The following is a 24,240-nucleotide window of genomic DNA, read 5'->3' on the forward strand; positions in this document are numbered from 1 at the left end:
CCATTCAGATGCTTCTTCCTCTAGGTACTGGACTTGGATGCTGGCTAAGATGACCTCCAGAGGCCCCTTCCATCCTCAAACCCTTGTAGATTTCTCAGCCAACTCTTCCTTGAATTCAAGCGCTAAGCACAGTTATTAGAATAACTAAGTCACAACCTTACTCTTTTGTCGTTCCATTTTCACAACAAAACTCATTTTCATTATAACATCCTCCAACATCCTTGCCACTGATGCCAGAAAGCACAACAGCTGTAGCATTTGAACCTAATGCTCTGCGAGTGCAATGCCAGAAGGTCACCAAAAAGGCAAAACACAAACCCCTTAGTCCAGTAAATATGGACTAGCAACCAAAGTCATGATTTCTTTCCAATTCCAGGGGAAAATCCAGCAGCCAGAGGCTTCATCAAAGCACGCAAGAGAGTTAGAGGACTTCCCACAGTCACCTTGTCATTTGAGGGCAATAGCAGCTTCTGACAGTGCATGCGAGGTTCAGCAAAACACCAGTACCACAATTCTCCTACCAAGATCTAATGCTGTAATGCCTTTAGAAAGTACTGTACTCATTCCCTGTATTTTTTTATTTATTTTTTTAAATACAAGGTGACATGTCTGGAGAAATCTGACAGCCTGATATGCTGCCATTCATAAGCACGGTTGAGCATCTGCATTTTAGACATGGAACTTACATCCTGCTCCCAATCTCCCTCTCCCATAAATACATGGGGGAAGGGATTATCAAGACACAATACAAGGCAATGAATACCAATGAATACCAGAGGAATACGGAGACAGGGGGGAAAAAAAACAACCAGCTTTGATGAATGAGAGATTGTGAAACAGTCCAAAGGCACAGCCACAAAGGCTATATTCACACAGTCTCTGTCCCTCTTGTGTGAAAACCCCAAGAAAAACACCTGAGCATCTGGGCACACAACCACCAGCGCCAGAACTACAAGATAATCACAGCACTGTTGTCAAAGGCATGCCAACTAAAACAATAGTGACGTACAAAATAACCAGTAAATTATCTCCATTGAGTCATAGCTCTAGAAAATAGCAGAAAACCTGAAGAAACGTGCAAACAGAACGCAGAGACATTATGGTAAAAGGCGGCTTTGTGTTAAGGCATCCAAGGCAGAGTACAAAATACCTGACATTTGTGCACTTCCTTGACCCCATTACAAGAGCAGTCACCTTCTGGCCACGGTAACCCAAACCACAGCTGTGACCTTACGAGTCAGCCCAAGTCAGAGCCCTACTTCAGCGCCGTGTCTGAAAGGCAGGGACAGGCCAGAGCTGGAGAAGCAAGCAGCAGGAGAAGACGCCACGTGGAAGAACCTGCGAACCTGTACAGCTTTTTCAACTTTTTCTCTGCTTGCACACTGCAGGAGATTCGAGTTCTCCATTGTGATCTTCTAGTCACGTAATGCCCAAGTTGAAGTACAACATCAGTAAGGACGTACTCTGTTAGTTCACGTCATACTTTGTTAGTCTGACTGTGCAAGGTACAGGTTCAGCCCTAAACAAAAGGTCTGTGGAGGATACGAACAAAAAGATGAGCATCTGATTTGAACATCACTAATCAAAACATGATGTATTGTATCCCTACATTACCTAAACACTACAATTGCCTTTTAGGAATTAAAAAGGCAATCTTTAGGCTCACGAACGTGACACTTGTGCAGCAGAGGTTTCTGGGGTGTATGCAGGATGACATCCCATAGCATTTCACACCAGAAGCTTAAGAAGTAAAACAAAAAGAGATGAAAGGCTCGGAATCCCCCAGCTACCATCTTGCAACTGGTAATTTCCAAACCCAGGACCCTTCCAGGTGCAGACACCTCCCTTTTCTTGCAGAGGAGGCCCTAACGAGATGCACCTGAACACAGCCTTATTCCCAATAACCACAAGGACCACACAGGACAGGCTTTAAAGTTAAGGGAGTTATTACAACAGCAGGGTCGCCCACCACAACACAGGGGTGCCAGGAGAGAAACCTAAAAGGAAGGGTCTTTTGGGGACAGCGTTAAAGATATAAAGGATTAGACACTCAGGGGCGGAACGCTGCCTGGAGGCAGTGCCAGGAAGATGGCAGAGGTGTGCGAGAGGTGCAGCCAGGCTGTGCACGGAGCACAGAGCCCCCAGGAGCGGGCAGGCCACCGGGTGAAGATGCAGAGCGGCAGCGAAGCCAGCAACGAGGAGCCCAGGGGCGAGCTGCATGGGGCAGGCTCCGGGTGCCCGGGGAGGGGGGGGTCCGGGGGGGGTCTCCCCGCTCACCTGCTGCACCCCGAGGAAGTCGTAGAAGTTCCGCGGCACCTCCTCCACCAGGTCGAAGAGCTCCAGGTCGCCGCTGTCCCACGCGCGGCCGCGGGGCAGGAGCAGGAGCAGCGCCAGCAGCAGCAGCGGCCGCCGGCCCATGGCGAGGGCGAGGACGTGGCCGGGCGGGCGCAGCAGCGGCCGGGCGCGGAGGGAAGGCGCCAGGCCCGGCCCCGCCGGCTGCCGGCCCCAGCGGGGGCGGGCGGCGGGGAGGGAGGGAGGGGAGCGCGGAATTTCCCCGCGAGCCAATCGGCGCCGCTGCCGGCCGTGACGTCACCTGCCCCGGCAACCGGCGGCGCTGGCGCAGTGGAGGCGGTGGAGGGGCGGGGGGGGGGAAGGGTGGCGCTGCCCCCTCCTCTTCCTGCCTCGGCCTTCCTCCTCCTCCTCCTCCTCCTCCTCCTCCTCCTCCTCCTGCCGTATCCCCTTCCCCTCCAGGCCCAGCTGTCGCCCTGAGGAAGGCCGTTGTCAGTCACCGCCAGAATACCCGTGGTTTTCTGAACCTACCTCAGAAAGCATTTTTATTTTATTTTTTACCAGTTCACCAAAACCCTTTTCTGACTGTATTTTACCCAAATCCCAGCTGCTAACCTGGCGTCGTAGCAGAAGCGAGGCACCGTGTACACCAGCCTTGGGTGCACGCTGGGGGCAGTGAGACGTGGCTCCCTGCTGCATTCGGATCGGGCTGGAAACAACCCCCATCAATTCCTATTCTATCACAATATCATAGGAGTTATATCACACATACATAATTCATCTATCACGCACATCATCACCTTTATCATGGTCTATGATTCTATAATTTTCCAACTCGGAGGAGTCTCGGGCATTCTCTTCTATTGAAGCTGTTCCCCCTTGAGTAAACTACTTAAATATTAATCAGATTGACATTTAAACTTATGTTTCCACATCCCATATGCATGCCCTCTGGGCTGTTAGGACCACAATTCTGCCTCTGGCTCTGTTTCCTGAAAAGACACCTAAACCCATTTGCCAGGAAATGATAATTTAACCAACATCTGATGTTGACTTTTTTTTTTTTTTTTTTAATTCACCCCTCTCAAAAAGGAGCGCTTAACTGTTAATTCTGATCGTCTTAAAAAGTGCTTCTTTCACTTCATCACAGAGCCATCAAAATAATCCTTTCCTAGGGAATCGCAAAGTCATGAGGAAGTCTTGGGCTAGCTGTTTTATCAGCTGCTTTGTTTTGCTGGAGTAACTGAATCTGTTACAAATTGGTTTCTTCCCTCTTAATTATTTTCTTCATCTATTCTTTTTTGCAGAGCAGTACTCATAGCATAAATTCCCTTTGTTGCCTAGTCTGTCTGATTCTCCTTGCTTTCAAGCCTCAAGCTTTATTGCACAAAAATTCCAGCTTTCAATTCAAAAAGTTACCAACCCACAAGGCTGTAGTACAAAGTTTAAAGATGCAAAGTACCATCAGAAACCACAGGCAAATGAAGAGCTCAACAAGGCAGTATGTTTTTTAAACCAGCTTAAAGAGTTTTTTTAAATGTCAGACTAACAATACTCCAGTCCCCTTAGTATATGCTTTCCAAACTCGCCTTCCTTTCTGCCTTGTTTTGTATCTTCAATATGTACTTCATTTTGCCTCATTAGCTCCTAAGCCTCTTTAGTTAAGCTGATCTAGTACAATGATCATCCTTTGAAAAGAAGCCTTTTTAATTTTGATCTTATTTTTTATCATTCAGAATTTGTAACAGAGGATGACCGCTTTCAAAATCTGTCTCTGTTTGCTCTTGCTGAAACTGAAGTTAAAACCTTGATAAAAATAATAAAAGTAGCTGATCAGTTCTGTTGAGACTAGGAAAAACTGTCCTAATGCTGACCACCAATTTCAGGTAGATTGTTGGCTTCAATCCTTTATAGAGCAACAGAAGATGATAGTTACTTTGAAAGAAACATCTCAGAATTCTTCAGCTAAATTATGCTGCCTTTCACTCGAGAGGAATGGGAATTTAGGAAGAATAACAGGAAAAAAAACAACACTGATGGTAATAGGATTATGATTCTTATATTTAAGAGATATCTTACATTTAAGTCAGCATACTTAAATTATTCCAATCAGCTTTAACAATGTGGAAAATTTGAATACCCATTTTTTTACACTGTAAACTATTAGAAGAGAAGGCCCGGTACTGTGTGTAACATTTCTAAATTTTTATTTATATATATATTTTTTAATTCTAGACAATGAGATTGGTTTAAAAGTTTCCGTTAAAATCATTCTGTACCCCAAGAGTAAATACTGATATTTTTGGAAGAAAATGCTAAAAATGCTATTAAAAGACTTGAAGTACCACCATAATAATGTCAGTTTCTTCCATTTTTCTGTTTTCCTGTTTCAGTCATAAGCAGTTATTTTTTCTTGGTGAGTCATTAGAGTCCTTCCCCCTTCTCCAACACTTCAATTAATCCAAGTCACATTAGACTTCCACAGCACAAAATAGAGCAACTAAATTAGAAGTCAGTTCTCTCTCTTGGATTCAGAAAAATACTTAAAATACAAAGCAAACATAAACCAATTCAGCAATGCTTGCTGAAAGAGTATATGTGAGAAATCTGCAGTGACAGGGGCAGCGACGGCTGGGTGAGATGAGCGGTGATGACAGTTTAAGTCTTGGTATTGCTAACTCTGACACAAACGCAGAGAAGGTAGAAAATTCCACACAACTTTGTCATCGTGGTCTAAAGTTACTCATGTTGGGAGGTATTACTATTTGTTTCTAACACGTATACATGACGTTTGAATGGCTAGGGGATCAGAGGAGGGTTTTTAATTGAGCACCATATTCTGTACGCAGCCTCCCCAGCTGGGCAGCACCTTTATTTTAAGATCATTGGGAGCTGCAAAGGCGAGTATGGCATTTCCTTTCCCTGCCTTGAAGTTTCTCTGCCTGCACACACAGGCAGGTATCACCGAACCAGGTGCACTCAGCCACTAATCTCTCCTTTGCAAACCGTAAGGGCAAGAAACATACGCAGGAATATATCTTGTTTAAATAAATCTATGTTCTGATGCTAATTGACAGTAGCACCCGAGGCCCGAGGCATGAACCGGTTATTATTACTGTTTTAACACCACTGAAAGACCAACATACTTTAAAGCCCAGTAGGATTCACACAATCATATTCTGAATAGCTAAAGAGCAAGCCTGCTATTTTAGTGTCTCAAATAGAAGAAGACCAGTGGAAAGAGCTTATTAAAGGACCACTTTTTTTTGTTTGTTTTTTGTTTTTTTCCCCTAAAGATAAACCTTCTCTCTTAGCAATTCACGAGTTTGACTGCTCCGCAGTCTATTCTGATTTTCCCTTCTGCCAGCTCAGTTTGGGTGCTTCTGCATGGGTTTGTATAGTAACAGTAGTTTTCTGTGTTAACAAAGCTGGCTTAAGAGTTTCCTGCGCCCTCCCCCAGCCCAGACGCTTGTTCCCACCTCTGCGCCGCTGTTCGCTGCCTCCTCGGCTGTGCTAATTCACCTCTTTGTGGGCCACGTTATAAATCAAATGACTGAAATGATCCAGGTTTTTCCAAAAAAAAAAAAAAAAAGCTGTTCGCACACACATACATACACATACGCACACAAAAACTCGGATTTATTTCAGTGATCCAATTTACAGCACGGCCCAGAAACAGCTGCATCGGCACAATCAAGGGGACAGCGAACTGCGATGAAGGAGCAAGAACAAGGGCATAGCAGGCAGGAAACTGCCTGGCTTAGACCGGCTTTCCCATCGGAAAAAAAATAAAAATACAACCTTTGTATAAGTATACCCTGAGAGCTCAAAGCAAGCTGTTCCCCAGGCAGTGAGGCTCAACGCAGTGGAGGGAGGCATTCTCCTTGGCAGCTGGCAGGGAATTTCAGAGGGCTCTGCTGCCTTCCCACAGCGGGTGAGAAGGCAGGCACCTTGCTCAGAGGTGTTCCCTAGCGCTCTGTCCTGCCAGCCAACTGATCTGGCTTTTTAAAGGGTTTGTTTGTTACAGCCAGATCATTTCCCAGATCCACACAGATGGATGTAACCACACAGATGGATGAGTCAGAATGGAGCAGAGAAGGAGGGAAGGTTGTATCCAGCATGGCAGTGGGAAAATAAGGGGGAACAGGATCCCTGCCCCCTGAAAGGTACAGCAACCCTGCCCCCTGAAAGGTTTGTAAGGAATATGCCATTTGTGTAGACCAGCTGTTACCTTAGGCCAGACATAAGTCAAAGTAATGAGAAAGAAATGTGGGAATGGAAAGAGAAGCAAAAGCAACAGAGCTAAAAACAGAAAGCTGACTATTACAGTCCATCAGACATGAAAGAATATTATTTAGGAAATAGCTATTTCATGCCTGGTCTGGGCAGCTCAGTCCTCTCTTTTAGCTATGTTAATTTTTTTTTTTTCTTTCCCCTCATGTTACATCATTAGTACCAAAAGCAAAACAAGCCCTGCCTTGAGTATGCCATACCTGGTGATGTTATTTTCCAAACTGAAAAGCTACCTGAAGCCACATTAACATCATACAGGATAACTCACACACCGTGGGATAGAGAAAAAGGTTTCATCTTCAGAATGCCAACCACATCGCAACAGTATAAGGCCAACAAGTGAAAGGCTTGATCATCATAAGTGGCCTTTTCCCAGCATAAATGCATAATGTTTTGCTCCATGACATGACAGTAGCTTGTCATTATATTTGAATATGTATTTTCCTGTAGCAGAACATCAACATGGGGAAGCACTGTCTCAGGCAGAATTCAGGAGGCACAAGAATTAAAAGACAAGACAAAATCAGTGATTTGAAGGCTTATACCATCCTCTCAAATAATATATTCTCAATACCTTTCCAAATGATCTGTGGTTTAAACTGAAAGTGGATGACTTCCATGCCAGTTTTGTTATTGCTATTCCAAGAACGATATCCTGGTACTCCATCTACCTCCTCACTCCACGTACTCAGGCTGAAAACCTCAAGTCAACCTTTAGAAATAGGTACAGGTCTTTTAATATTGTACCAGGGAATATTGTACTGGTCTCCAAGAATGAGAGCTCTGAGTGTGTAGATGATACTCGTAGTCTCCAGAGTGGGGTCTATCTAAAGATACTGTGCATGAATATAATTTCTTCAGTCTGTAATATAAGAACACTGGAAATGAGTTATTCTCAAGATTACAACATGTTCTCAAGACATTTGTGTTAAACCCAGAGACCAGGCAAAATGAGAAACATGACTTAGAAATGCAGAAGTTCTCATAGAGTTTTTGAATGGTGATGTTGATTCATTTTGTTCTGTTCTGTAGTGGCTATCAAAGACCGATGAAGCTTGTTCATTACAGGATTTTCCTTAATTATGTTTGACACATTAAGTGTTGTTTAGCAGTTTACTTTTACTGGTATTCACTGAAGCAACTAGTATCCCTTTTTAATTTCAAGTAAACTTTCCTAAAAGTGTTTTGTAATATTTTTAAAAATTAATTCACCACCAGGGGGCAAAGAACTATTTCTCTGGAGAGAACGTTTTATATCAGTTTCACGGATGCAAGACCCTTCCATGGTCCTTTTCTACTTCACAGTAATTACAGACATGATAAATATATATATATATTAAAAAAAAAAAAAAAGTGTGCAGACCTAGTAATACAGCAGAGGGACATCTTTACCATTTTTTTTCCAATCTTGACTACTCTGATTTTAAGACAAAAGCTGGGAAAGCAATCTGAAGGACCATGAAGAAGTGGAACAAGATGGCTGCTATGTGAGAGCAGCTTCGGTCCTCTTTGTACACGTAGTGGTTTTACCACTCCTCTGCCAGGTCCCACACTATGTTTACAAGAAAAAAACATGTAGGTGCTAAGGACAGTGACAATACCTTCCTTATAATAACTCAATGATACCTATAACCAGTGTCCTAACATTTGTATTCCAGTTGGTTTTAATTCCCTGCACTGGTCCCTCCTTGTATTCTTCATTGCCTTACCACAGAAAACCTGGTGTTAGGGATAAGAAAAAAAAGGAATTTGATTTGGCAAATGGAAAAGGATGAGTTTAACATTGCATATTATCAAAGAATTTGCTTATTGTTATGAAGAGGTACCAAATCCCAGATGATACAATTCTGTTTGTGACACTATGTAACACTTACCTCCCAATTATTAAAATGGAGGTACCTATGTTTGTGACATTTGCAAACATCTCTCTCCCAAGAAGGGAAGATACTAGCACCAAAAAATGCTGGAGAAGAGAGTAACAGTAAATTAAAGCCAAAGATAAAAATACATCACCACAAAATATATTAGTGCACAGAACTGTGACCATGCACAGAAAGGCTGACCAGCCGCAAGCACAACATGACAAAAATACGAGGGAAGGGCTTGTTACAGCAAACATATATAGCAGTTAATCATGGACAGTGCTTGTTTTTAACAACATATCACAGCATCTTGCTGCTGGTAGTTTATATTTGATTTTTCCTCAAATTGTAACAAAAATAGCCCAAATCCTTCCTCTCTGTCTGTACAGTTTGGCTTCCATTTGCTCTCAAGGAGTCAATTTCAGAAAATAGAGAGAGAAAATACTTTCATTACAACTGCAAACCATTATTTTCAGAAAAACAAAATGCCGTCCAGAGCACTTTGCCAAAATTCTGCAATACAATTTCTCACAAAAACCTATTGCCAAGTACAATTTCTCCAGATCTATACTCTCCAGTAGGTAGTCTTGAGAGCTTTAACAGCTCTCAACAATGTGGGCATTTTGTTGTTGCTGTTATTAGATTTTGCTGGAGTATGAATTTCACTCATTACAACTACATGACAGAAAAACAACAGAGAAGTAAAAATAAAGATTTCTCTTACTAAGAACCTGCCGCTGAAGATAAAAGGTGCCCCAAACATGAAGAACCTTAATGGTCCAGACCTTAGAGAAGTAAGTCTCCTCTGGAGATGCCCTGAAACACCATTTTCAGATAAATCATGTCTGCTGTGAATAGTCATTTACGGTCCTCCTTAAGTATTATTTGTTATTTAAAATATTTAATTTAAAAAACCTAAATTCAAAATATCTGAGCTTGTCGTGCTGCTTGTTTTTCTCAGAACCACTGTTGTCATACAGAAATACTTTGTGTTCTGTCCACGCCCTTTAATCACTTTTTTCTTCCTCCTGTATTTGCATTCTTTCTCACCTCCCCCATATCCACTGTGTTGTGCTACCAAATAAATATTAAATATAGTGCACTCATTTAGTCCTTCTTAACAGGCATTCAATTCACATAACAAATACTTCCTCCTTATGCAAATATTAGACAAGGAATGTATAATATAGGGTGTTATTTAGCAAAATATATTTAATGAATTCTATCAAGTATGACGTATAAATATTGACTTCTCCATGTGGCATGTACAGAAAGAAATCACTTAAGTTTGTGGATGCTTCTGTTAGGTGTTCCCAGGCATTGGTGTGCTGAGAAGGCAGCTTCCAGGGCATGGAGCAGGACCTTGCACAGAGGCATTGCCTGGATCCACTTTTGTGTCCATCATACCAATTAATCATACTTTGAGCACAAAGTATCCAAAAGTTGCGACACAAAAATTGCTGTATTTAATAGATCGTCAATAGCATGGCAATCTTCCCAAAATGAAGACTGTGGAAGCTGGGAAAAGGAACCACATTTTAACAGATGTTTTAATGGATGCAACAACTAAATTATAGATCCACGAATGTGTTTGACTTGGGTTGCCACACAAGTATTCTCTTCTTTTTTGGCCTAAAATGTGAGCTCAGAAAACTCTCTAATAGCCTGCAAATATTAAGGAATTTGATGTCAAAGACCCTTTGACTATAAATATTAAAGCTTAAGAACAGCCCTATAGTCCTTATCCCATTTATCCCAGATTTGATTGCATAGTCAAATTCTATTTTTGGCTTTATTTTTGTAGCAACATATTTATTTTGAAACAGCAAACAAGCATCAGACCAACAGTTTTAATCAGCACTAGATCAAAGTGCTGTTATCTGTGTCTACAGGCCAGTGAAGGACTCCATTATATCACTTAAGCACCATTTAGAGCTGAGTAGGTGATTTATTCTTGCAGCGTGTTAGAGGGAAGGGCAGAAGGAATTCTCTCTGCAGTACCTCCTGCTGGGTGCAGGCTGCCCTCCCACAACTCCTGTGTCACTGACGGATAATTTATGTGCCACCAGCCATCAGTGACTGCGGCCGTACCGACGACAGGGCAAAAGATTGTGCCTAGAAAGCCGGGAGGGTCCTGGGCAGCCGCACCACACGCGTGCAGATTTGTGCACGTGCAGGAAATCACGCACCTGGCAGGTGAAGCAGACAGACCGAGCATGTCCAACCATGCAGTTTTGCAGCTAACTGCTGTCAAAAAACAGGCACGTTTGTGTCCTGCATGATGGCCACACAAAGGGGCACAACTTCCATACGGGACGCTGTGTCACAAGGGACCTCTGCCATCCACCAGCAGCTCCAGCGCCGCAGCCGCGCTGCCCCTTCCCAGCTTTGTGCAGCCTCCTCTCCCTCTGCTCCATTCACCCCAGCCCCTCCAAGCTCCCTGGCTGTTCCCCCAGCCTGGCAGTGGCTGAGGAGCTGGGACCAAGGTGTATTTGTCCCCTCTTGGCACAGCAGGATTCTCCATCCAGAGGCAAAGCTGACCCAGGCTTGGGAACACACCTGGTAACCTTCCAGGTCTCCTCATAGCAGACAAATTTTTCACAAAAGACCTAAGCAACCACCCAGCTCTCCTTTAACAGGGCAGCTTTTCCTTTCACAAAACAGGGCTTTGGGGCAAAACAGGCCTGTTCTGTCACCAGGTCCAGCTGGGAACAGGTCGAGTACTCTGGCCATGACATCCAAGCAGAAGCAGGTCAGAGGAGCAGGAGATGTGCCCATGACCACCAGCCCCCAAAGATCTGACGGAGAGAAGGACGAGCCCTCTGGATGGTGCAGCTCCTAGTTAGTGTAGAAATATTCCTAGCATTTTGCTAAATCTTTCTGTTAAAGAATGCAGTGCATTCAAACACAAGAGGTAAAAAATAATGAGGCTTGCTGCTGAAAAGATTAACTGTGTTTTTTCTTGGTCTCTGTTTTGATTTTGAATGATTTTTACTTATCCCTTGGGCACACGTGTGACTGTTAGTGGTGCCTGGTTTCCCAGCAGTATTAAAAAATGTAACCTAGGCCTTTCTGCAATTAAAAGAGAGCTAACTTACACACCTGCTCCCCATGTTCAGGCCCAGTAACAGATCCTGCCCCCACTCCCCACACTACGTCTCCTGTTCCCACCAGTCACAACAATTTTGCCTCCCCGCCACCCGCTCCTCCTTTGTCATCCCCAGATGGGTCGTCGCTTCTGCGTGACAGTCCCAAGAGCTGGCAGGTTTAATCCCTGCCCTTCTCCCAGCACACCTCCACCCAGCCGCCTCTGCTCCCCTTCCTCTTCCTCCATTCCCCTGTCTCCAGGAGTTTTGTCCTGGGAGAACAGGGAGGGGGAAAGCTGCTCTGGGTCTCTGCATCCCCATGTCTAAACTCCGTGTTGTTTCTCCCCAGCTCTTCATGCTCCTGCGTAGAAGGTGGGCAAATGGAAAAGGGTCCTACTTAGCAGTCATCCCCCAGCCAGGGCTAAAATTCATCAAAATGATGGCACTTTCATAATGACAGTGCTTTCAGTCTGTGCCAAAATCTCATCATCTGTGCAGTGTTTTTACAGTACAGAAATACTGAAAAAAGAAGAAGAAGAAAAAAAAAGATCTAGAAAGAGGCATGGGTGCAGGAATGAGTCCCTCCTGAGCTGGAATTCCTATTTGTCTTTATAGAAAATTTTAAATACTGCTGCAGTCAGCTTTCTAAAACCGTAATTTCACTCCACGGCTCACTGCTGAAGATAATCATCTGTTAATTTACATGAAAAATATATTTGCCTCATGGAAAAGAATATTCAGCAAGTGTTTTGCAAAAGGATATGTAGGGAAACTAGAAACACTGTCTTGTCCATACTAAGAACTGTACAAAATAACAATGGCACTCAAAGTAAACTCAAATGGTGGTCATGATAGTCTTCTGGCTATCATTTAAATATACATTTTCTTACGCACAAGGTTGTCTTACAAATCATTCTGTCACGCTTTTATCAGTATTTTTTGAAAGCTGTCTCCTGAAACTGCACCTCACTCTGCAAAATCTAGCACACAACATCAATCTACATGCCTGTTAATAGAGAGATCTGGATCTAAAATCAAACTGGTCAGTTTAAACATCTAAATTGCCTTTAGCTATCAGCTTTCTAAGACAAAGAGCTATAATTACCGTGAAGTACTTACTGTTGTTGCTTTCTGTTTGTACTTCTCTGTTATATTTGGAGTTATTGCAGATTATACTACAGTTACTATAAAGTAATATTTCCCATGAGAAAAGACCCTTCACAAACTGTTGTCTTACTTCCTGTCTTCATTTTCACCAGCAAGTTACCAAAACATCTGTTAGAAGGACAGAGAAGCAACATAAAGGTTTATTTTGGAGAAAAAAAAAAAGAAAAAAAAAAAAAAAAGAGCTTATGCAGTCGAGGAATGAGCAAATTGGATCTTGTTGCTTTCTGTTTCCATTTTGTTTTCTTCTTGAACAATAAGTGAGACAAAATGGTGGTTTCTCAGCTACGTTGATTTTAGAAATACACTAATTAAATCTTTTTTATATTAAAGTATTGTACCTGTATCCTGTGCTTGTTGTAGGTCTGAGGCTTGCCAAGTTTCACTCAATTAGAAAGAGACCGGTGATTTCAGAACTGAAAGCAGTTTTCTGGAATACCTCCATAAAAACAACATTGAATAATTCAACTGAACATCAGAACTCCTAAACTGTAAGGCATTACAAGCCAATTTTTAACCTCGCTCTTTTAAATTTGGTGTGTAAATATTCCACTTAGCTCCTTCCTCATTTAACTTCAGAGACAGTTTTAAGTACATAAAACCTATGAATAACACTCATGGTAAAAGGCACTTTAAGCATTCTAGTTTGAAGCAGTTCTTGTTACACTCAGCCAGCGCTACCCACCTGATTGAGTAGGACATGCAGATCTTTCCCCAACATCAGCTTATCTTTAGTTATAATAATGATTTGTTGTACTTACAAATCCCAATTTGGAGTTGTGTTTCATTGCCACCTCAGAAAAACATGTACTAGCAGCAATGGCATAGATACACAAGCAGAAGAAAAGACAGCAAGCATAGGGTATCTTAGAGAAACCATTAATGACTACAAAATGTCTCTAACTTTTAAGAAATGCACTAGAAAACTGAAGCAAAGTAGGTGAAGTATTTTTTCTATTCCTGAGAAAATTATAATTAGCCTAAAAATACTGCTGGTCAGGAATACCAGATTTAATCAATAGCCTACATGCAGGTGAAAAAAGAACAAGACAACTGTTTCACAGTGCTAAAGAAATGAACAATATTCTTCAGTTACAGAAAGGCAAAGTTGAGGAGGTGTCACTTTCATATAAGAAATCAAAAAGGAGACGTGTGCTGCTTTATATGTATTAAACTGTAAATCCACAAAAAGATGCAACTGCAAAACAAACCAGAAGGCTCTATAGAGAAGTCTACAAAATACAATCAGAGTGGATTTGCAAGAAGTCACATACAGATTGCACAAAGATTTGAAATAAAATATAGACCAAAGCAGCCTTTGGGCAAATCCATTATATTTGGAAGAAACAAAACTATTCTGCAAAAGTCTGCAGACCAGAGCAGAAGAGAAACAAAGAGCTAGAAAGGATAAATCATTAGCAAAAATTATTCAAGAGATGAACATGCAAAGACTGGATAATAGCTTTGAATATGAAAAGACTGCATGCTATTTAGTTGGACACAGCACACAAGTAATATTATATTTGAAGTTACAGCAAGACTTTTGAAATTAAAATCTAATTGTGTTGAATACAAACAAAAATTCAGCTCATAGGAGGCTAATTGTGCTGTGGTGAGTGTGAACTGCAAGCAAAGGCAAGACAAAATTAGGAAAGGTTAACATTTGCAATTGTTTCAGAAATGAAGTGCTGTTTCTATTCTAGTACTGCAAAAGTCAGATATTAGATGAAAAAAAACATTGAAGAAAAACAGAACTTCAAGGAAACAGAAAACAAAAATATAAAAAACAAAGTAGAACCTAATGAAATGGATAATTGTAAAGAGAAGTAGCAAAGGAAAGGTAGCTTGTCTGTAAGTCTTTTGCTTTGAGATACGTGGCTAAATGTCGCTCATACTGTCAGTGTAACTATACCCAAGCACAGTTAGCCAGATAATTTTTTTCTGAGTCCAAGAGACATAATATCAAAGGTATGCCAGACAGCTCGGTCCTGGAAGCATGTGGCTTAGGAACAGCTGATAAAAATCATTCTTCCAACTCAGACAGAATTCTGACACCACTTATGAAGGTATTCAGGATGAGTATAAAGGGTAAACTCTAAAAAGAGGTAGTAAACAGCATTCTGTATAAGAAACCCACCATTTCTTTTTATTCTCCTGACCAAAATAGCTGCAAGGCTGATTTCAGTTGGAAATGAAGGAAACATTTGGAACAAGAAGTCATTGGTTTGGAAAGTGTCCTACCAAAAATAAAAGGACAAGCTTATAAGGCAGTGAGTTACAAGCCTGTGATGGGAAGAAACTCTGGGGAGTCTCAAAAACATTCAGCAAGCCCCAGTGGAAAACCCTCCACCTGATGACACAATGTGGGTGTGACTGCCCAGGACACTTCAAACAACCAGATCAAAAAGTCCTATCCTATAAATTATCATCATGTATCAGCACACCTTCTGCATGTGCCTGCTGACATCTTTGCTGTTGTTTACCAGGGTGTCACCAACCAGGATAAACAGGTAAATTGTAATCCAGACAGCCACTGCCTACTGCCAACTGGAGGCAAGCTCAGCACAAGGAGGACTTGGCACTGAATAACAGTGTTTTTTTAGGTCACTGTACCAGGAGCCTAGGGGTCCTGGAGCAAAAACTGCCACAGACCATGAAAGAATCACTATAGTCATGTCTTGTCTTACCTACTGTGACTATGGTCATGAAAGAAATTTCTGGGAAGAAATACTCTGACTGAAGAATCAAGAAACCATCTAAGAACTATAGAGGCCAGCCACCTCCAGGGAAGGAAGAGTGGCATTTCCTGTAGACAGCCAAGGGACAAGGGACAGCCTCTGGTCGGTGGTAGAAGATATCCACCAAGTTGATTCAGAGGAATTCTTTAAAGTGACATAAAGTATCCCTATAAATCAAATTTGAATTAATTATGGATTGCAGAGGCTTGGTCTATACAAGGAAGAAGTAAATCATAGTCCATGGGAAATTCCTCTGGCTACATTAAGGTGGAGGAGTAATGTGATAGCACAGCTGTATAATCATAAAAAAGAATGAGAGATTTTGCTTCAGCTCTTTTTTCCTGAAGAACACCCTGGAAGCCCACTGAAAGAGGGTTCTTCCCTTACTCTGCCCTGCTCCAAAGAGGCAGGTCAGTGTTTCAGGAGCCCCTGTTAGCTTCACCTTCTGGTTTTTCTTATGGAGCTACAGGTTCCTACAGGGATATTTAGCAGAAGAGAGAAAAGCCTGCTCGACTCCCAGGGAAGATGAGGAAGAGTTCAAAAGTTGAGCGTTGTGCTTTCTCTTCTGATGGACTTTAAGTGTAAAGGAACCCTCAAGTTATAAAGGTAAGTGCTGTCAAATCAATAGCCTCACAAAGGAAGCTGGTAAGCCCTTGGACACGAACAGAAGCGATCTGAAGAAAGAATTGGTGTGATGTTATAGGACCTGTAGGAATCAGCATGGGCAGGAATGAAGTGAGTATTAAAAGTCCTGTGTCTCAGCAGTGGGAGAGGCACGGCTGCTCTGGAGAGTCTCGGGAGTCACCATCCCAAAACAGGAGGTTTTGTGGGAAATTTTCTGACCTAAAGGAGTACAACCAACCTTCATAGACCTGCATCTGACCAAAACACATCTTGACAGAGAATGCCCTTTAGTCCACATCTTGTTTCTTCTTTCTGGGTGTAGAAATCTGAACCAATCTAGAAGCTTGGACAACTTGTTCTCCAAGCTGTTTGACTTTGAAGTACCCTCTAGTTTCCTCAGGTGTTCTCAGAGATAGCACCAGTGATCCCTACATGTCCAGGACTTGAATCCCACTTTGAACATCTTCCCAGGGATGTGCACTTCCCTCAGGCAGTGAGGAAAAAAAAGCTGCAGCCATCAGAAGTGGAAAAACGGGTTCCCCAGGGGAAAGTCCGGCATCCCATGCCAAGTAAGGGAAGCGGGCAACTTCAGAGACAGCCCGTGAAGTTTCTGCCAAAAAAGGAGCTGAAAATTTGAGCAAAGAGCACAGTTTTTGTTTATTTATTTACATTGATGTGGAGTATTAAAAGATATACTTTATATTATGTAAATAGGCATACATATACATTCTATTGATATGCTATTTTTATAAATAATTATACATGTGTAGAAGTTGAAACAAGGGCCTGGGGTCTTACTTCACACTGAGATGGGGCCACAGAATTCTTCAACACTGGATGCCTGGAATGAGGACAGAGCTGAGTTTGCTCATCTCTCACTTGGATAATTTTGCTTGCTCATCTGTACATGACGGTGTGAAGATCTATGCAGATAGTTACTCAAGAGGGAAAACCAAATTCACTGCAAATTGCCAAAAAGCATCAACACGATAATGACAGAAAAACAGTGCTAAAGCATACCAAAGAAAAAAAGAAATTGGAAAAGCAGAACCTGATGCGGGAGACCAAAATGTTGGGCATAGCATTTGCATGGTGCAATTCTTGTTGAATAGAAAATTATGTCAAAATTGTTAAAAGGTGGTTTGAAACAAATCCTTGGAGATGCAACCTCTACTTAACTAAATTACAGAGCAGAACTCTTGAAACTGAGATTGTCATCTGATGAAATATTTAATAGAAATCCGTAGGACTAGCTGGTTATATAACCATCTTTGTTAAACCCATAGAAATGCAAGTGCTTTAGAAATACCATAAAAATCTCTGTGGTGAAGCATAGTTAAGCAACCACAAGATAGCACATTGTATGCAAGTCATAAGTAACAGCAAATCAGGGGCTCAAAAGGCAGTATTCTCCAATTGAGATGGTCATTGTCACACAGAGACTGTAGAGAGGGTAGGAGACATCCACAGCTTGTGATGGAAAAGAATGAGGAAAATGAGTAAGATTCTGAATTTACAAATTCTGACATAGAAGAGACTGTAACAAAGCCAAGGGACAACCAGCTAACATGAGAAGGACACGAGCAGAACAACACAGTAACTAAAACCCAATGGATGCTTACTTGGTCTACAAGAATTCAAGTACAGGCTCCAAAAGACAGAGAAGACCAAACTGACATTGACTGAGAACCATAAAAATACACATTCTTCTTTCAGAGGGCAAAGACATATGGGTGGCTGGCCTTTTAAAAAAGCTTTCAGCATCCTGCTTTCAAACAATGACTGTTAGGGTCACTAATCATTAGATGCCTGACAGACTGGGGGTCTTTCTTTCTCCCTTCCAAACTTCTCCCTCCTTTATGTGATAGTTTAATTTTTATTTGCAATAAGGGCTCGATTCTGAGTCCTCTTTCACTAGCACATAAGAACAGAACACTCACATGAGTAAATACGGATCAAATTCCAAAATTTAACACAGCTGAAAGATGAAAATGTTAGTCTTCACTTTCATATTTCTTTCTTATCTGTAAAATTGGGATAGTAAATTTAACAATACAGCTCACATGAGTCATTAGGCTTCATTAAGATTTCTACAGATTATATTTTTTAGCTACCAAGTGTTATTATTTTTATCTCTTTCCCTCTGATGAAGGGATTTAGAACGCCTTTCAACATATTTCTTATCACATTTGCCTTTTTTTAAAACCTCAGACATTCAAAGTCCCGTTTCTTGAAAGCTCTGTATAATATCTGGGTTGATAGCCTGTCTTGGGACTCTCCTAAGATAGCCCCAAGTGCTTTATGCATACAATAACATTTCTTTGGTTTAAATTACAATACAACCCCAAATCCTAGCTTCTCAGCTGAAAACCACAAAAACATGCTCTTAATCTTGTGATGTGGAGGAGCCTGCAACTTACAAGTCTGATCATCTTAAATTCCTATTATGCAAAAAGCTATATTAAAAGAACATCGTTAAGTTTATAAAGACAAATATTCAAAAGTTAAGTACCAAAATTAAGGCCAACTCTAGAACAACTTACTACCCATTCATCTGTTCTCACTTTGACATTAATTTCTAGATACAAAAGTAAGAGTTCTGCAGTGGGCACTTAAATGTTGTGTTATAGGGCTTGCTCACCTGAATATTGCTCTACCTTTGTGTGTCAGCACAATTTCTCAATTCTTTGTGAACTACACTTCTGCATAATTCAACACACACGTAGTGGTTCATGAAAGCCATGACAAGCCTACTGTACTTACATGTGCCTTTCCTCAAGTAATTGAGTTTATTATTTTGATGCCAAAATGAAAAGCTACTATGAAATTTATGCAGCGTAGTTTTCTTTTGTGCACAATAATATTCTAGACTACGCTGACAATTTTAGGGCTTTAAATCACCAGAAGAACAACTAACAACCCTTTATGATACCACAAAATGGCTGTATTGTATTCTGACTGTAAAAGGCTGATGTGAAAATTATAGCTGAGGTTTTACCTCTGTGTTTTGTTGGTTGTTTTTTTTTTTTTTTCCGTTTTTTTTTTTTTCCTTTTTATTTGTCTGTTTTCAGGCTACTTACAGACAGATTTTTGCCATGACATAACAAGCAGTGGGAGCAGTTGAACAAAACCTTTCTTCGCAATGAAAGTTATTATCCTTCTGCTTTGGCGAATTCTGAACTCAGTGAGGTTCCTTAGCAAAATAAAAATCAAAAGACTATTTATTAAAACATGTGAAAAAAATAATAAAAAAACATGAATAAACATGTTTATAAATATTTTGAGCTCCCTTTTTATGCTAGCACAGCTTTGTTTGCAAATTTTGGTCTAGTAAAAGCTTGCATGAAGGGAGCCCGAGCAGGTTATAGGAATGGAATATTTCTTCTACTTCCTGGTTTTCTACCCAGCTTTAGACTGCTTTATCAGTCACAGTTTCTGTTACCTCATTTTTTTAAACTCTAAAATTCTCCTAAAGCAGAGAACCCAGTGATGGTCTATGAATCACTCCCATTCCCAGTTAAGGTCTACTTTACATACCTTAATGGATCTTAAATTATATACAGATGGTAGCTTGACCTTTTGCCCATTGTGCCAGCGTGGGAGCGCTGGGTGGATGGATTGTTAAAACAATTACAAGGTGCCATAGTGCAGAGAACCTGCCTCACCCTTCCTCCCCAGCCCTGGCAGGAGGACCCTGAGCAGGCTCCTTGTATACTGCCTTGGCATCCTACCAAAGGCATGAATGGGAAAGTAAAGATTTATGAAATGGCTATAAAAAACATAATCCGAGGTGAAAGTTGGAAGCTAATGTTTAAATCCATATGCCATTTTATTATTTTCTTTTTTGGAAAAATAAAAAATCAGATTGCCCACATCTGGCTGCGTAAAAGCACCTTCTTAGCGATCTTGAATTTACATGAGATTTTTTCAAAATATTGTTTTCCATCCCCAAGTCTATGGGGCAAACTAGATACTTCATTTAGATAAGCAGCTTTTGGGCATGAATGACAACAACTTTTCATATGGATTTTTATTATGCAGATTAAATACTCTCTAATTACACATGGTGGAATACTTCATAACAGTCTGCTGTGTTATGTCAATAATCCATTATGATATGAATAGATGCTTGGTAAAACTTCTGCTGCAAGCAAATGAGCGCTTATAATCTCGTTGGAGAAAGCACAACAATCCTATTGATAGGAGCCCAATGTGATTGCAGAGATACAGTCTCATGAACTGCTCTTGAAATGCAAAGAAAGGTCACGTGGAGCTAAGGGGATGCAAACACTCATGAATGCACAGAACTTAGAAACTAAAGTAAAATTTTGTCCAGATTTGTTCCTTGAGTCAGCAGAAGCAGCTCCACTAAGCCCCATGGTGCTTTAACTGTATTTCCCATAAAAAAGCTCAGACTTAATTTTCAATGATTTTGTCTTCATCACATAGTTAATCATATAGGGATAACATGCAAGTATTCCTCAGTTCACATCTGGAACAAGAGCAGTTTGAGCAAGGAACTAACTCAGAAAAAGACTGGAGGATACCAAAAGGTACCTGATTTCTCTCCCACTATCTGCTGTCTCCAGCTTCTGTTGTCGCCGCCTCACAAGGTCTGAGTCAAGCAGGCAATGACATGAGTTAAAAAGCGACAGCAAGACTGAAAGCAAAAAAGCATGGGGGATGTTGACATCTTACACAGGAGCTGGACTCAGTGATCCCTGTGGTCCCTTCCAACTCAGGATATTCTGTGATTCTGTGTTGAAAACCACAATGGGCAGAAATAGACATTTTAGAACTCTGCCCTGACCTGAATCTTAACCACATACAAAATATTCTTAAATCAAATATAAAGCTATTTCCCGTTTATATTGGCTGACCCAAGATCAGCAAGAGTTATTAACTTAAACCAATAAAATTCATCAACTGTTAGTATAAATATCCTGTAGTTATGGAGGCACAGTGAAGTCACTACCACACACTCTTCTGTGCCACTCCACCACTCTCTTTACCATCCAACAAATACAGTTCCTTGCGAAAAATTTCAAAGCAGTTTAGTGAACTGCAGTGCTAAGGATCCTGGGATGTATCCCAAGAAGTATCGTTACCATCTCTTAGTACTGCTGTAGGCACAGCACTCCAGGTGAAATTTTGCATTGCAGCCACCGTCACTTGAATTAGCAGACCTTGAGAGGAGCATCTTCCATATTGAAATCCAAGTTATCTGTGCTGTAAAAGGCTGTGAGTAAACCCAGAGGTGAGCTTGAACCAGATTGTTTCAGTGAGCCAGCTAACAGGATGGCCTTGGAAAAGTTGTATCAGCCCAATGGGATGCGTAGTGAATTCCCACCATGGCAGAACTGGAGGTCTGGGGATGATGAAGAGGGGGGAGCAGCCCAGGAAGGAGACTTTCTTTAGACAGCATGGTTTAGGATTTCATTTGCATTTGCATTTCATGAAGCTCTGCATCTAGGAATTGAACTGATCTCCAAAACCCGATAATCCTAAATGACAAAGCAACTGAAATATCTAAGGGAGGAATGAATCACTCATGGAAATAATGCCTGCTATTTTTTGATCCCTGTTCTTCTCAATTACCATAATCTGTTACTGTAACTACCCATCGTGAAGCTCCATTTTCAACTACTGGTAGCTTTGCTAACCTTTAAGCATCTATGTTGAACTATCTTCCTCATTAGGTTTACTATTTTTTTTAAATATGAGAACAGTTTCATTTTCAGTGGGAATAGGGGAAAACACTGTTCTGTGTTAAGAACATATTCCCGTGATCTTCTCTTTGAATAAATAAATATCTATAGAAGATGGAACTATCTTTGTGGTTTTCACATCAGGTACTATTTGCTGACTTTATTTTTAACTTATGCAGAGCTTTCTGTAGCCAAATGACAAAGCATTCAGGAACGTAAATTTTCAGAAAGCTATGAGTACGTGAAGATTAGTTATTATTTCTGTTTTAAAAGGCTCATAAAAAATATCTTTTCAACATCATTCACTTTGCTAGCGGAGTATGCTCCACCTACCTCCAGCTCCTGTGTGCCTACAAATAAGCAAGTGCCACCCCCTGCACCACAGAGTATTCTCCTGTGCTTCCAGTCTCCTATGTTACTATATTTTTCCATATAGCATCTTTTTCAAACCAAATATATGCAGCAGAATTTGAGCTTTCCCAGTAATACTTGTTCTTAACATGCAGAGAAAGAAGGAACATTAAATTTCTGTGTTGCCAGTGACTTGCATTGCTTTCACACAAGCTGCCTGAGGAAGGAGCCACTTGGGTCTGGGTGGACAGAGCTGGGCTGGGAACAGAACAGATCTTTACAAAGTGACTGGTGAAACTGGGACTGGCTGGACAAGAAATCAGGGAGCAGAAAGTGATGACGAAATGAGGAGGGGGAGCAAGGGGGAGGCAGGAGGGACTGGATTTAGAGACCACTTGCCTTTAGCCTGTAGGGAACACACTGATAATCGATGAAGAGCTATGTGAAGAAAAGTGTCTGAACTCATGGGTGATCTGTAAAAGAGATAACATATATCACTGATTAAAAACTATGTATCAGTAATGCTTGTGAAGCAAGATTTTCAGTCATGCATAGTAACTTTTATGAAATCAAGTTAAAAGGATTTTGGACAAATCCTTCTTCAGGACTTAAATAGAAAGACCAATCTCCAACATTAGGTACAAGTGCTAAGATTTACCAACTGTGTCAGTCAAAAATTAGATTTGAGTTCATAAAACACTGGAGTTACACAAAACCTTGTTTGTGGCACTTTTAGATTTTGAAGTACTGGATTCTGCAAGCTCTGTAATGCTGTTGTTACTTTTATGTGTGTAATATACCAGTATGGTCCCCAGAATTGACCAGAGTGAATGCTGAAAGGACATCCCAGAGTTTCAAAGGAATACATTTGTGGTAATTCTTGGAACAAAACCTTGTTCTTTGAGAAAGTCATTGGGTTTATTATCTGAAAATAACAGTGGGGAAAGATAAATGGTTTGTCTGTTGATTCATCATTTATTGAGTTCTTTACACACAGCTGATTATGAATGTTGATGGCATTTCGGATACACGGTGCAGTTGGGTGGGTCTTTTCACTGGCAGTAAGGTAGATTACTTTTTTGCTCTTACCTCATTAACCTTTATTGCTAGTGCTTTAGTTTACCAAGATAAAGTTTGTCACTTTGCAATCCTGTATTAAATTAAAGACTGCTGTTGTCTCATTTCATCGTGTTCCCATCTTTAGCTCAGTATTGTAGATTGTTACTCATTTTGAATAAAGCAGTCTCCAGACGAAACAAATAAAATTTATTTACAATCTAATAGTCATAAAAGTCTACACAAACAAAAATTTACAGGTTGCTTTTATTTGTCTTTTGATTTCTAGGTCTTTAGAGCATACATGAACATGTCTTGTAGCTCTGTTCTCCAGGCAGGGACTTACTTCAATTTAATTAAAGTTGGAATTCCCACTGTAATCATATGAATTTAAGAGTTGGGGCTTTAAAATAAAATACTAAATATTCCAACACTCTCAGCAGAACCATGAGTTATCAACACTCAACTGCAAAGCTGCATGATACGCCGTGAAATTGATTTTATCACATGGTTCCGCAATACATCATATGTGATTTTTTTTTTCAGTTTTTCATGAATTTTTAATATGCTGCCTGCTCTTTGGGTACAAATTCCTTTCTTTTCAGCAAATTCTGACTTTCTAAACAACTGAGCAGTTTCAAACACCTGCTATTTAATTTTTATCAGCCTGTTTCCTGGAAAATATTTTTTCCTCTCAAATGTGGATTTTTTTTTCCGCTGAAATCATACATGTTTGAAGTACTGATGTATACTATTCAGTCTCAAAATATGAGTAGTTAAAGGGCTAGAAATTAGATCTCTATCATCATAAAAAATAAAAAGAGTTTTGTTACAGGACTGAATGCTTGCTTCTGTCATCAGTAAGTCAGTAACAGATATCCACCATTTAAATATTCACACTTTTATTACCAGAAAAATATCCATCATTATTTTAGAATTGATTCATCTTCAGGTTCTCGAAGCTCAAACTTACTTAAAGATTGTAAGTGCTTCTTTTCAGGCACATTAATTCTTCTGACATCAGTGTAATTCCACACTGTCACATTCTTAAATATTTTGCAGAATTAAG

The 24,240-nt window shown here is 40.7% G+C and overlaps 1 protein-coding gene across 1 annotated transcript in view; it reads right to left on the reverse strand.

The window, feature by feature from the left end:
• DNAJC1 (DnaJ heat shock protein family (Hsp40) member C1) overlaps positions 1 to 2,534 on the reverse strand; it is a 100,135-nt gene extending 97,601 nt beyond the window's left edge. Inside the window, exon 1 of the mRNA XM_027450654.3 lies at positions 2,278 to 2,534. Coding sequence (XP_027306455.1) covers positions 2,278 to 2,418 — 141 coding nt within the window. The 5' untranslated portion in view covers positions 2,419 to 2,534. The remainder of the gene's footprint in view (positions 1 to 2,277) is intronic.
• Between the last annotated feature and the right edge of the window lie 21,706 nt (positions 2,535 to 24,240).

This window comes from Anas platyrhynchos, chromosome 2, assembly GCF_047663525.1.
Source record: "Anas platyrhynchos isolate ZD024472 breed Pekin duck chromosome 2, IASCAAS_PekinDuck_T2T, whole genome shotgun sequence".
Taxonomy (NCBI): Eukaryota; Metazoa; Chordata; class Aves; order Anseriformes; family Anatidae; genus Anas; species Anas platyrhynchos.